The sequence below is a fragment of the Coenobita brevimanus genome, chromosome 55, assembly GCF_032717465.1.
Source record: "Coenobita brevimanus isolate Jiangsu-jjx chromosome 55, ASM3271746v2, whole genome shotgun sequence".
Classification (NCBI taxonomy): domain Eukaryota; kingdom Metazoa; phylum Arthropoda; class Malacostraca; order Decapoda; family Coenobitidae; genus Coenobita; species Coenobita brevimanus.
The window spans coordinates 32195603-32209088 of NC_137008.1; the positions used below are offsets into that span (position 1 = coordinate 32195603).

A 13486-nucleotide genomic window follows, 5' to 3' on the forward strand; every position below is an offset into this window, starting at 1 on the left:
CTGTATTTATGCTGTGAGATTCTAGTTTCCAAATCTTTTCCAGATTGTCCTATGTAAAATTTTGTGAATAAACAGTGAATAAACTGCAATACCTCGCCAGTAGACCACACGGGAATTTACAGTGTTGTGCAGTGTTAAGAAATTCGAATTTAGAATGCAAAGGATTAACTGTGTCGTGCAAACTGGTGGCTGAAACTGGCGCATGCAATTAACAGAATGTGCAGTGTTAAACAATTATAATTCACAGTGCAAAGAATTCCTATAAGTGCAGCACAACGCTGGATTACTGTACGTGCTTCAAGAGCATTTTCACCACTGCCAAAGTCTTAAAGAAGGCGGCCACAGATGTGCTGTAAGTACCAGTACCCTGGCTGAGGTACAGTCACTTCTAATTCCTCATTCTTTGGTTCCTTTTCATTTACTTCATGCTTTATGTCCATTATTGGTGTGAATAGGTCTTAAATAGGTTTAAATAGGTGCTACGGATGTCCAGTAGGAAGTTATTTAGGTGGCTTTCAAAGTTAGGCTGGGTTAGGGTCCTTAAGTACAAGTCCAGGAGGCTGGGGCCCACTATCTGGATGGGACCACTTTTCGGACATGCCTTTGGCTCTATTATGTTGGACAATAGAGAGATTACTGTATATATATATATATAATTTAGTTAAAACAAAATTGCCCTGAGCCCTCTTTCAGTGTCTGTGCAACATAACTATTATATCTATATATATATATATATATATATATATATATATATATATATATATATATATATATATATCACCTATTTTTAGTTGTAGCTGGTGGCAACCATCATCCACTCACTTGATGAGTGCTGCCTACTACTTCCTTAGCCTGTATCATTCTTTTTCTGTGTCTGCCTGCCCTCCTCTCTTCCTATTTCTCCAATCTTTCCTGTCACTTCTTATTGCTTTTCCTTTCTTTACAGGTGGCTGTACATTGAGTGATATGCCAAATGGTTTCCAGTATGCCAAGAGACCATTTACAGTGATGAATGGTAACCATATAACCAAACCATATGTGCTCCCTACATGTCAACAAGGGGGTTGGTGGAGGGTTAGTGTTCCTCCCCATAAAACAAATAACTCAAAGTCAAATAGCCACCCATTATAGGATTATGGTGTCTGGCAGTAGACAGATAGATAGACCTATTTTTACATACAGTATATGCTGTATGTCTAAATATACTGTATATCTATATCTATCTATCTATCTACAGTATATATGTATATGCATACATATATATGCATATATGTGCAACAACAATTTTCCAGCACCCTTCATTCCACAGCCTCGATGGATGAAGCGTTTTGCCACACTAACCGAAGCAACATCACATACAATAATTCATCGAGGACCAACGGAGGTCACATATGAAAATTAGAAAATGCTCCTCTGACTCATTATTATTCTGTCACCTAACCAAATGATAGCTCATTTAGTTAAAACAAAATTGCCCTGAGCCCTCTTTCAGTGTCTGTGTAACATAATTATTATTATTAAATCAGCAACTGAAATATAATTATTACAAATAAAATATTATCATATGAACATAAGAAAACATTATAATCTTACCTCAGAATCTTTCTGCCGCAAAAAAAATTGATAAAAGTCAAATGGGGAGGTTTTACTGCTGTCCAGCCACACTGGATTACCCGCTGACTTTCCAAACTTGCTACCGCTTTCATTTGTAATGAGTGGTAATGTCAGACCTGTCAACAAGGTTAAAGGTTAATCAGAAGATTTATGACATCCAGTGTAAAGTTAATCAGAAGATTTATGACATCCAGTGTAAAGTTAATCAGAAGATTTATGACATCCACTGTAAAGTTAATCTTTCATTACGTGTGGTGGTGGTGGTGGTGGTGATTGACCAAAAGGATGATGTGGATGATGATGATCTTATCTTTTGTTGTTCAAAAGCACCAGTTCTTCCGTAAGAATCCTCTTGTGCTTGAAACAAGTTTCCACCTTTAAAATTACAAGTATTGTGACAACACTCACATCCAATACAGATTTTATCTGCAGAAATGGGAGCAATGAAACTCTAATCATCCATCACTGCTCCTCTCTCAAGGTACATAATTACACACGCATGGTCCACGAAAGGGATACAAGTGATCAGAGGAAGGAGTGGGGCAGTAATGTCAAGTCGAATGCTGAACCACAAGCCATCAGCAGTCATTAAGTTTTGTTTTGTGTATTCCAGTAAGGCATTGAAACATTATGAAAATATATGTACAATTTCATTACACAAATGTTATTCCCGTGAGTGTTGTGAAGACAAATAGTGTGTTTTTAGAGGAACATTATGCTTGGAAAAATAATGAAATGTGTTCAAGTGAAGGTGGAGTGCTGAATGGTGGGGAAATGTGAAATCAGATGTAAGGGAGGGACGGTGAATGAAAGCATAGGGATGGTGGCAGCGGCAAGAGGGGGAAAAAAAAAAAAAGGTGACGCGTAAGGGACTGGGCAGGTAATGTCATGAAGAAAAGTAATAACTCATTAGAAACAATGATTTGGTGGCAAAACAAGATGGATGATGTAACATTTATTACTTAATTAAAAAAAAAAATACTTCACTGAATATACAGTCAGCGATATTATACAGCTTAAAAATCATCTCATTTTCTAGCCTTCTTGTAATCCCGGTCGAGTCATAGCCTACCAATGACAGAAGCTTCCTAGTATGAGGCTAATTTTTTTTTTTCTTCTGGCACACCAGTGTAAGCCATTAATTCTCTTTGTATTCACCCCAAGAAGTGATGGCAGAGTTTCAGAATGCTTTGGTCACTCTGTACTGCATGTGCATTATTGCTGAACGAAAACTTCTGGGTACTCTGTCATCACTTCTTGGGGTGACTGTACATCAACTGATAGAAAAAAGATAAATCTCTCTCTCTCTGTCTCTCTCTCTCTCTACTGTGAGTTTTGAGTCTTGACGTTACTAGGATAGGATATTGATAATAATGAAGGCTGATAAGCAGTCCCTGATTTGAATCGGCAGCCTCTGAATTTGAGTTATTGCACTTAATCCCTTTAATTCACTGTAGTTCATTCTCAAACATTAACACAGGATGGACGAAACAAGCACTCTATCCGATACGATTATGTGAAGCTACAGAATGTGGTGAAAGTTTTTGGCGTATCCGATAGAGCCAAGATTCCAGGGGCTTGAATGATGAGTGAATGGAAGCGTGGCCCATTGGACTGGGCAAATTTGGGCTGTCTGGACATTGCTACTCCTCACCCTGCCCTAGGGTGGGAAAGGAGGTCCAGATGATGATGATGATGATGATTTCTTTTCTTCTAATATACCAAATGAGGGGGGACACAGAGAGAGAGTGAGAGAGAGAGAGAGAGAGAGAGAGAGAGAGAGAGAGAGAGAGACAGAGACAGACAGACAGACAGGGGGGAGGGGTGCGTAGAGGGAGTGGAAATCGAGGGACAATGGCACCAAGATGCTAAATATCCTAAATCATCACTGAGGGGGGTGTTTATCTGTCAAAGAGAGAGAGAGAGAGAGAGAGAGAGAGAGAGAGAGAGAATATAACTCGGAGGAAAATAAGATAACTATGGTGCTCTTGTCCATGACCAGGTGCTCATATGTGTGTGTTCTTACCTAACGGTTCTTACCTAACTGTATCTTTACAGGAATGAGTCAAGCTCGTACTGTCCCGTGTCTTAAACCATATTTATCGTACATACCCTTGAATTTGTGAATTGTTTTGGCACACACTATTTCATTCGTTAGTGCATTCTACTGATCAATTGCTCTATATGGGAAACTAAATTTCCTTACGTCTTTATCACTTCTCTTTTTAAGCAATTTTTTGCACTGTCCTCTTGCTGATGCTTCCCCATACGTTAAGTAATCATTTATGTCTATTTTCTCCTTCACTGATATGCATTTACATAGCATAATCATGTCACCTCTTTTCCTTCTCTCCTGTAGTGTTGGTAGATTCAGTTTATTTAGTTTCTTCATAACGTAGATCCCTTAAGCTTGGTACCCATCTTGTAGCGGCCTTTTGAACTTTTTCAATCTTGTCTATGTGTTTTTTGAGATGAGGACTCCAGACTACTGATGAATGATGTTATTATCTTTCTTAGCATGTCTTCATTTTCTCATATTGGCAAGCGGTGTATATTTGTTCCGTACCTTCTCGCTGATGTGGTCAGCCGGAGATAGTCTGTTATTGATAATCACACCTAGGTCCTTCTCTCTTTCTGATGTGTGTAGGGTTTTATTTCCTAACATATAATCCCAATCAGGTCTTTTTCCACTTTTACCAAACTTGATTACATGATACTTGTCCACATTGAATTCCATTTGCCATGTATTACTCCATTCACGAAGTTTATTTAATTCTTCTTGTAGCTCTTTACAAGAGCCTGTGTTAGTTATTCTCCTTTGTATTTTTGCATCATCTGCAAACATATTTAGATAGCTCTCATTTCCAGCGATACTGTCTATATCATTTATATACGCTAAAAACATGATTGGTGCCAGCACTGAACCCTGTGGTACTCCACTAGTCTCTTCTTTCCATGATGAGTAATTTCCCCTTAGTACTGTTCTCATTTTTCTTTTCATGAGAAAATCTTGCATCCAACAATACAGTTTGCCTCGAATTCCTCTTTGATGGTATAGTTTCCATAAAAGTCTTTGGTGTGGTACTGTGTCAAATGCTTTCTTGAAATCTAAATAGATACTGTACACCCATCCTTCTCTTTCCTGTAATGTGTCTGTTACTCTGTCATAGTAGCTCAACAGATTAGTAACACATGATTTTCCTTTTCTGAAACCAAACTGTCTTTCTGTTATCATATTGTGTTCTTCCAGATGATTTACCCAAGCTTTTCTTATAAGCTTTTCTAATACCTTGCTTACAACACTGGTTAGTGATACTGGTCGGTAGTTAAGTGGATTTTGTCTATTCCCTTTCTTGAATAAGGTAACAATGTTTGCTTTCTTCCAGATATCAGGTAGTTTACCTTGACTCAGGGATTTCTTGAAAATTAAAAATAATGGTTTACTTAACTCCTTTGCACATTCACGTAGCACCCAACATGAAATTTCATCAGGACCATTTGCTTTTCCTTTGTCTAATTTACTTAGCTCCTCCTGTATTTCTTTTTCTGATGTTTGTATATCTGGTAGTATGTGTGGGCCTGCATGTTCCACATAATCCCTCTCAAAATTTTTTTCCTCTGTAAAAACTGATTGGAAATTCTTGTTTAGTGCTTCACAAATATCCTTCTCTTGTGTATAGGTGGTTCCATCGTCCATAATGGATTGTATTTTATCTTTTACTTTGGTTTTGCTTCTGATGTAGTTGTAAAATAGCTTCGGTTGATCACTACTTTTATTAATGATATCCTCCTCAAACTGTTTTTGGGCTTCCCTCCTTATTCTTGTATAATCATTTCTTGCCTGTTTGTAATTATTATACGCCCTTTCACTATTGTGTCTTCTGTATCTATTCCACAACAAATCTCTTTTTTCTTTTGATTTTTTACATTCTGTGTTGAACCATTTCTTTATGTTCTTTTCTGCTTCTTTGTGCTCTGGGATGTACTTCTGGACTCCTATTTCATAAAGTTCACAGAATTTTTCATATATAGCATTTAAATCTTGTCCTCTAAGCTCCATTTCCCAAGCTATTCCTAAGAAGTACTTATTTAGGTCATGATACTTTCCCTTTTTATAGTTTAGGCTCTTTTTGTAACTTTCATTGCTGTTATCTATATCATATGCAATCCTGAAGATGTAATTTAGTACTGCATGGTCGCTTTTGCCGAATGGAGGGTGATATAATAAATTCTCAATATCGTTTTCTTGCCTAGTAAATACGAGATCTAATGCCTAGTAAATACGAGATCTAACATTCAGGGCACATCGAGTCCTCTTTTTCTGGTGCTCTCCCTTACATCTTGTGTTAGGAAAAACTCTTGCACAAGATCCAGGAGCTTTTGGTCCCAACAGCTTTCTTGGCTTATTATATCTAGAGTATTCCAATTTATGTTTGTATTAAAATCTCCAGTTAGTATAATTCTTTTTTATTTCTCTTCCACTTTATGTAGTAATGCTCTTAAACTCTGAATTGTACTCTCCACCAGGTCTTCATATTCGTCTCTTTCCCATGTGTTTGATCTGGGTGGCATGTACAAATTGGCTACAATTACTTTCCCTTCAGATGTATTTATCTCTACTGCAATCAGTTCTATTTGTGAGGGTATATCTAATTCTATTTCTTTGACTTTTACATTTTTCTTAGTTAATATTATAATTCCTCCTCCTTTTTTTAAGTTCCTATCTCTTCTCCATATATTATATTCCTCTAAGTTTAGGATATCATTCGATATCCTTGGTGTTAACTTTGTTTCAGTAAGGCATATTATATGTGGCTCATTTTCTCTGACATAATCATTCATCTCTAATAATTTAGATACCATTCCATCCACATTTGAGTACATCAACTTAATCATCTTGTTTATATACTTGTCATGATTAAGTTCTACTACCTTCCTAATTCTTATTCCCTCCTGTTTATGTGTGTGTGTGTGTGTGTGTGTGTGTGTGTGTGTGTGTGTGTGTGTGTGTAATTCACCGGGTCTGTCAAGATCACTTGATGGTCGTAATCGTCAGCATTTTACCCTCCCAGAAGGGAGCTGAGAGCTCATATAGTCCGATCTAAGGGCAAGGCTGTGACCTTCACACACTCACACACCCGTCCCCTAGCTCAAGGGGGACAGTAACCACCCACATCGTCAGTGAAACTTTTCGCAACCTGAGCGAGGCGTGAACTCCCGTCTACCAGATGGCAAGCGAGAGCGTTACCACTGCACCAGCAAGCGGTGTGTGTGTGTGTGTGTGTGTGTGTGTGTGTGTGTGTGTGTGGGTGTGTGTGTGTATCTATCTATCTATCCACCTATCTATACTGTATATCTATATACATATATATATAGATAGATAGATAGACACATATAGATATAATATATATATATATATATACAGTAATCACTCTAATATCCGGATGCCCAATAACCGAACATCCCCACTACCCGGACATAATCGTCCTGGGATCCAACATTTTGGGCCCCCCCCCCCCCCAAAAAAAAAAAAAAAAAAAAAAAAAAGATTTTTTCCCGTCCGTAATTTGAACTTACCACACGCGCTGCAGGAGAGCATTGTTTTGGTGCGTCATTCCTCCGACGTCCGATAGAGCGCCGCTGCATCCTCCCCACTTCCCGCCTGTCTCTCACCGCGAGTGCACGCTCGTCGTAATGGCTGCCCACGTGATTGCTTTTGTGGTGGTGCCCTACCTGCTGCAGGGCCTCCTGCTGCTCTCGGGCCTCCTCTTAGTGTGTGTGATGATGGCCCCGCCACCTGAGAAAAGGAAGAGAGTGGTGTTGACTCTGGAGAAGAAGAGGGAGATATTGGAGAAAGTGGATCCGGGGTGGTCTTCTTCCCGCATTCTTCGCGAGTTTAACCTGGCCCGGTCTACTTTGTTCGATATCAAGAGGTCCCGAGACAAACTCATGCAGTACACGGCTGACTTCTCGTCGAGAAGCAAAAGCAACGTGGAAAGGAAGGTTATGTTTACCCCCAAGTTTGCAGAAATCGACCGATTCATGTTGATTTGGTATCGACAACAATGTGCTGCTGGTGTGATGGTACGTGGAACGGAGCTGAAGGCTGCTGCTGAGAAGTTCGCCAGGCTTCACGACACCCTAGACTTCAAGGCATCCGAGGGTTGGCTCTTCGCCTTCAAGTTGCGACATTGCCTTACCAACCGTAAAGCACATGGTGAAGCATTGGACGCTAACGAGGATGGAGCTGACGAGTTTCGACACAAGGTGAAAGGCTTGATCGACAGGGAGGGCCTCACTCTCGGTCAAGTCTACAACGCTGACGAAACAGGCCTATTCTATCACTCGCTGCCAACGAACACTCTAGCCGAGGAGACGGAGAAGCGTGTACCTGGCCGCAAGCTTTCCAAGGAACGGATATCTGCTTTGTGTTGTGCCAGTGCTAACGGCATGCACTGGCTTAAGCCCGTTGTTGTTGGCTGCGCAAAGCAGCCTCGGTGTCTTCGTGGGGTGATGGATGTCCTTCCTGTCGTCTGGTACCATTCTTTGAAGGCATGGTTCACAGCTGTGATCTTCAAAGACTGGTTTCACCGTCACTTCGTCAAGGAGGTCATCCATTACCACACGAAGACACTGGGAATCCCGCGCGACCAGGTAAAGGCCCTCCTTCTACTCGACAATGCACCTGCCCACCCGTGCGACAAGGACTTGGTTGCTGAAAATGGCAATATTAGGTGCATGTTTCTGCTACCTAATATGACTGCTCTCATCCAACCAATGGACCAAGGAGTGATCGTGGCAACAAAGTGCCTATACCGTCGGAAGTTCCTGGACGAGGTGATGGTTGTTCTCGAGGACGAGGACGAGCGCAGGGAGGGACGGGACACACGAGGCAAGCGGACTTTGGAAAACCTTCGCCGCTACAACATCAAGTCTGCGCTGTACAACTGAGCTAGTGCATGGAAGGAAATCCCTGTCAAAACTCTGGAAAATGGTTGGTCTCGTCTGCTTCTCGGAACAGATGTGGAGTATGATTTTCTAGGGTTTGACATGGATGACTTCCATGCACGGCTACGTACGCACGGCGACGATGTAGATGTGGACGATGTTCGTGAGTGGTTGGATGACGACGAGGGCGATCCTGGGTATCAGACATTGTCTGATATCGAGATCGCGTCTTCGGTTGCAGGTGTCAGTACCGAATTTGAAGATTCAGATGCTGAAGGCGACGATGATGTGGACTCCTCTCAGCAGGACACTACTCCAGCCATCCCCAAGCTGAGCGCACTCCGGGAACATCTAGAGTTCGTCCTAGACTACCTAGAACACCCGGACTGCGACAGGGAGATGGGGCCCTTGGGACTCATGGAGGAAGTGCGTGCTTTTAGGCAGCACATCATCAATCATCAGAATCGTCGGTCATTGCATCAATCAACCACTGACAGTTTTTTCAGGCCCGTGACCCCCGCTGTGCCAAGCCCTTGCTCCACTCCGTTGCCTCCCCAAGGCAGGCCCTCATGCTCCGAGCCACAGCCCAGCACATCAGCCATGGTGGAGTCACCGCTCGACGTGAGTTTGCGGCTGTCTTCAGAGTCCTCTGCAGTGGGTACGCCATCACCACGACCCAGCAATGCACCCCTAGGTCGCCTGCCAGTGATACTCTCGGACTCTGACAGTGAATAAACAGCAAGAACTTCTCCACTAGACCACACGGGAATTTTGAGTGTTGTCTATCTATCTATCTATCTATAGCCCGACGCCCTAATCCCGCAAAGGGTGGCCGCAGACAAAACGCCTCCAAGTCACTCTGTCACCCACCATTTGACCCCCCTCCCCCCAACTCACCCCCCCCTCCCTCACATACCTCTCAACTCCATCCCTCCACCTCATCCTCGGTCTACCCCTCCCTCTCCCTCCCCCCACCTCACCCCCACACACCCTCTTAGTCAGTCTTTCACTCTCCATCCTCTCCACATGTCCAAACCACCTCAGTGTATTTCTCCTAATCTTTTCAACCACATCCACATCTACCCCACAACGTTCCTTCACTTCTTCATTCGTCAACCTGTCCCTCCATGTCACTCCACATGCTCCTCTCAAGTAACTCATTTCCACTGCTCTCACTCTTGACTTGTTCCCCTCTTGCAAGGTCCACGCCTCGCTTCCATACGTCAGGGTAGGGATCACAATACCATCATGCAGAGACTTCTTAACTTCCATACTCACTTCCCTATTTCTCATCACTGCTTTCAGCATGCCTACAACCTTCCTTCCCTGCTGTACCCTTTCACGCACTTCATCCCCCAAAGTTCCATCCTTACTCATCACACTACCCAAGTACTTGAATGCACTCACATTCTCCATATCCTCACCATCCAACCTCACTGCACACTCTGTGACTTCATTCCTCTCAAACACCATAACTTTACTTTTGTTTACATTAACTTTCAGCTTCCTCCTCCTACACACTGTCCCAAATTCATTCACCAAACCTTGCAACTCCCATTCATCTTCACTCAACAATACTGTATCATCAGCAAACAGCAACACCGGAAGCTTCCAAATCTCACCCTCATTCGTTAGGGCCACCCCCACATCCACTGCCCTACCTTGTACCTCCTTTACGACCCCATCCATATATATATTAAACAGCCATGGAGACATTACACACCCCTGTTTCAGTCCCACATTGAGATCAAAGAACTCACTCAGCTCACCATCCACTCGCACCGTAGCCCTAGCTCCCTCGTACATACTCTTCACAGCACTCAACAATTTCCCCTCCACTCCATATATTCTTAATACCTTCCACATACCTTTCCTATCTATTCTGTCATAAGCTTTCTCCAAGTCCATGAAGGCAGCGTACACTTTCCTTCCCTTCTCTAGATACTTCTCCACTAAACATCTTAGAACAAATATCTGATCTACACACCCTTTTCCCTTCCTAAATCCCCCTTGTTCTTCTCCAACTAGCTCCTCTGTCATATGCCTAACCCTATCAATGAGTATTCTACCATATATTTTACCAGTCACACTAAGAAGGCAAATACCCCTATGGTTACCACATACTTCTCTCTCCCCTTTTCCTTTGTACAGAGGAACAATTATACCTGATTTCCAGTCCTCTGGAACCCTTCCCTCTTCCCAAGCCAATCTACACAACTTCCATATCCACTCCACAACAATCTCACCCCCATACCTAAGCATTTCACCACATACTCCATCAATTCCTGGGGCCTTTCCCAGCTTAATCTTCTTCATCGCTTCCACTACTTCCGACCTACTGATCTCTTCCTCCCTCCTCTCATCTCTTCTTCTCCCAGCCATTCCCCAACCACTTATACTCACACTGCTCTCACTCTCTACATTCAACAAATCCTCAAAGTGCTCCTTCCATCTCCTCAATTTCTCTCTCTTCTCTACCAACAATCTATTATTCCTATCTTTCACTCCCCTACTATTTCCCCTTTCACACATCCTTACTTTCTTTACCTCCTTCCAAAACAATTTCTTACTCTCCCTCCATTTCACACTCAGATTCCTCCCAAACTCTTCATCCACTTTCTTCTTACTCTCCTTCACCAGTCTCTTAACCTCCCTTCTCCTGCTCACATATACCTCTCTCTTCTCTCTCTCATCTTCTCCCCTACCTCTACTCGCCAACCATTCACCATATGCCTTATTCTTTTGTTCCACAGCTCGTTTCACCTCATCATTCCACCATGCTGTCCCTTGCACACCCTTGCATCTCCTCCTCACTCCACAAACCACCTCACACGCTGCGCTTATCTCTTCCGTGAATATCTTACATACGTCTTCCACCCCTTCCATCTGCTCTAGCTCATACCTTCCCAATCTTTCTTCCACTATGCTCTTATACTCTGTCCTCTTCTCACTATCTTGCAATTTCTCCACTCTTCTCACAGGAGCTGTTTCCTCCTGTCTTCCCCTTCGCCTCCTCAACCACTTTCTTTGCAGCTCTACCTTGGCCATCACTAAGTGATGGTCCGAGACTCCATTCCCCACCCTCTCCACACCCTTGCATCCAACACTTGTCTTCTCATTCGCTCATCCACACACACGTAGTCTATCATTGCCTTTCGTTCAACAAGTTCACCATCCATCCTCCTCATTACTCTCCATGTATACCGGTGGATCATCTTATGACGAAAGTAGGTGTTGGCTATTGCCAACCCCTTACCAGCACAGATGTCCACCAAAGCACTACCATTCCCATCTACTTCTGCTGCCACACCCCACTGACCAACCACTCCATCCACTCGTACATTCCCGACTTTGCCATTCATGTCTCCAATCAACAGCACTCTCTCGCTCCTCTCAAACTTGTCCATACATGCTTCTACTCTCGCCCAAAACTCATCTTTCACTCTTGCCACTCGATCCTCTGTTGGAGCATACACACATACAATCGCCCATGCTTGTATACCTACTTTCATCCTCACCCATACAATCCTTGCACCCACTGTTCCATACTCTCTTATATTCTCCTTCCACTTCTTGCTTATCATCAGACATACTCCCTCTCTTGCCCTCTCATTCTCACTGACTCCCGCACATATACCTACACCGTATTCCCATTGTCTCATCCTTTCACCTTTCCATTTAGTTTCAGTCAATCCACATATATCCACTTTTGCATCCTCAAGCACCTGGACAATCTCTCTCTCTTTCACTTCATCATTCACTCCTCTCACATTCCACGTTCCTACTCTCAGAATGTCCTTTGTCCGTTCCTTAGTCGTCAACGTATGGTCCGTCCGGGTCCGAGGCGCTTTATTTGCTTTTTTAGTTAGTTCTTTTTACGGGGTGGGGCACTAACCCACCACCAACCCTTTTAGTCGCCTCGTACGACAAGCAGGGATACTGGGGGAGTATTCTTGTGAGAGAAAAGACTCTAGAAAAAATATTTAATATAAATAGACTTGTTTGTTTTGGCTCTGGAAAATGAAAAGAATGGGAAAAGTTAAAGTGCAACACTTAGTAAGTTATAATGGAGCATTATTTAGACAAAAGTGCACACTGTGAAGAGAACGGACTTCTGTGTGTTATTGACTAAGTTCAGTGAAAGACTTCAGGAACAGTGTACTGCAAGTGCTTCAGGAAATTGTTCTTACTGTCAGAGTCGGAGAGGAGACGGTTATTCATCGAGGTGGCCAGGGACTTCCTGTAAGTAGGCAGAATGTTTCATACTGTACTTTTTTCCATACTATACTTACCTCATTTCACTCTTTAATGTCCTTTATTGGTGTGAATAGGGTGTTAGTAGCTATGCATTTGCAGTAGGAATGTGCTTTTTTAGGTTAGGGTCCATAAGTACCAGAATGTTTATTAATGTATGAACATACTTCTAAACCCTCATTTTATGTTTCTTTTGCATTTATTTCAGTCATTTATGTGCCTTATTGGTGTGATTTGGGTCTTAAATAGGTGCTATGCATGTCCAGAGGGAGTTGTATAGGTGTTTCTCTTGAGTTAGGGTCCATAAGTACAAGTCCATAAGCTGGGGCCCAATATCCGGACAAAACCAATAACCGGACCTACCTATGGCTCTATTACGTCGGATATTGGAGTGATTACTTATATATATATATATATACATATATATATATATATATATATATATATACACAGTGTATGTACATACAATGCCGGGAATAGCGCCGCTACTATTTTAATAGCACTGGTGGTAACGCCATTACTTTTTTTAGCCAGTAGCAGAACTGAAAGCGCCGCTACTTTTTGGTCGTACTCACGCGTTACCGTGCTCCTCGCTACTCACGCGACAAATATAGGCCTGGAGTCGGTGAGTACATACAGATATGGCAAAGGTTCGGTTGTATTTATTAAT

At 42.5% G+C, this 13486-nt stretch overlaps 1 protein-coding gene across 3 annotated transcripts in view; it reads right to left on the reverse strand.

The window, feature by feature from the left end:
- The window catches only part of TyrRS-m (Tyrosine--tRNA ligase, mitochondrial), an 817527-nt gene that overhangs the window by 394948 nt on the left and 409093 nt on the right, over positions 1-13486 (reverse strand). For all 3 annotated transcript variants that reach the window (XM_080273695.1, XM_080273696.1, XM_080273694.1), the window contains one exon: positions 1594-1730. In XM_080273695.1, the coding sequence (XP_080129821.1) occupies positions 1594-1730 (137 nt within the window). The remainder of the gene's footprint in view (positions 1-1593; positions 1731-13486) is intronic.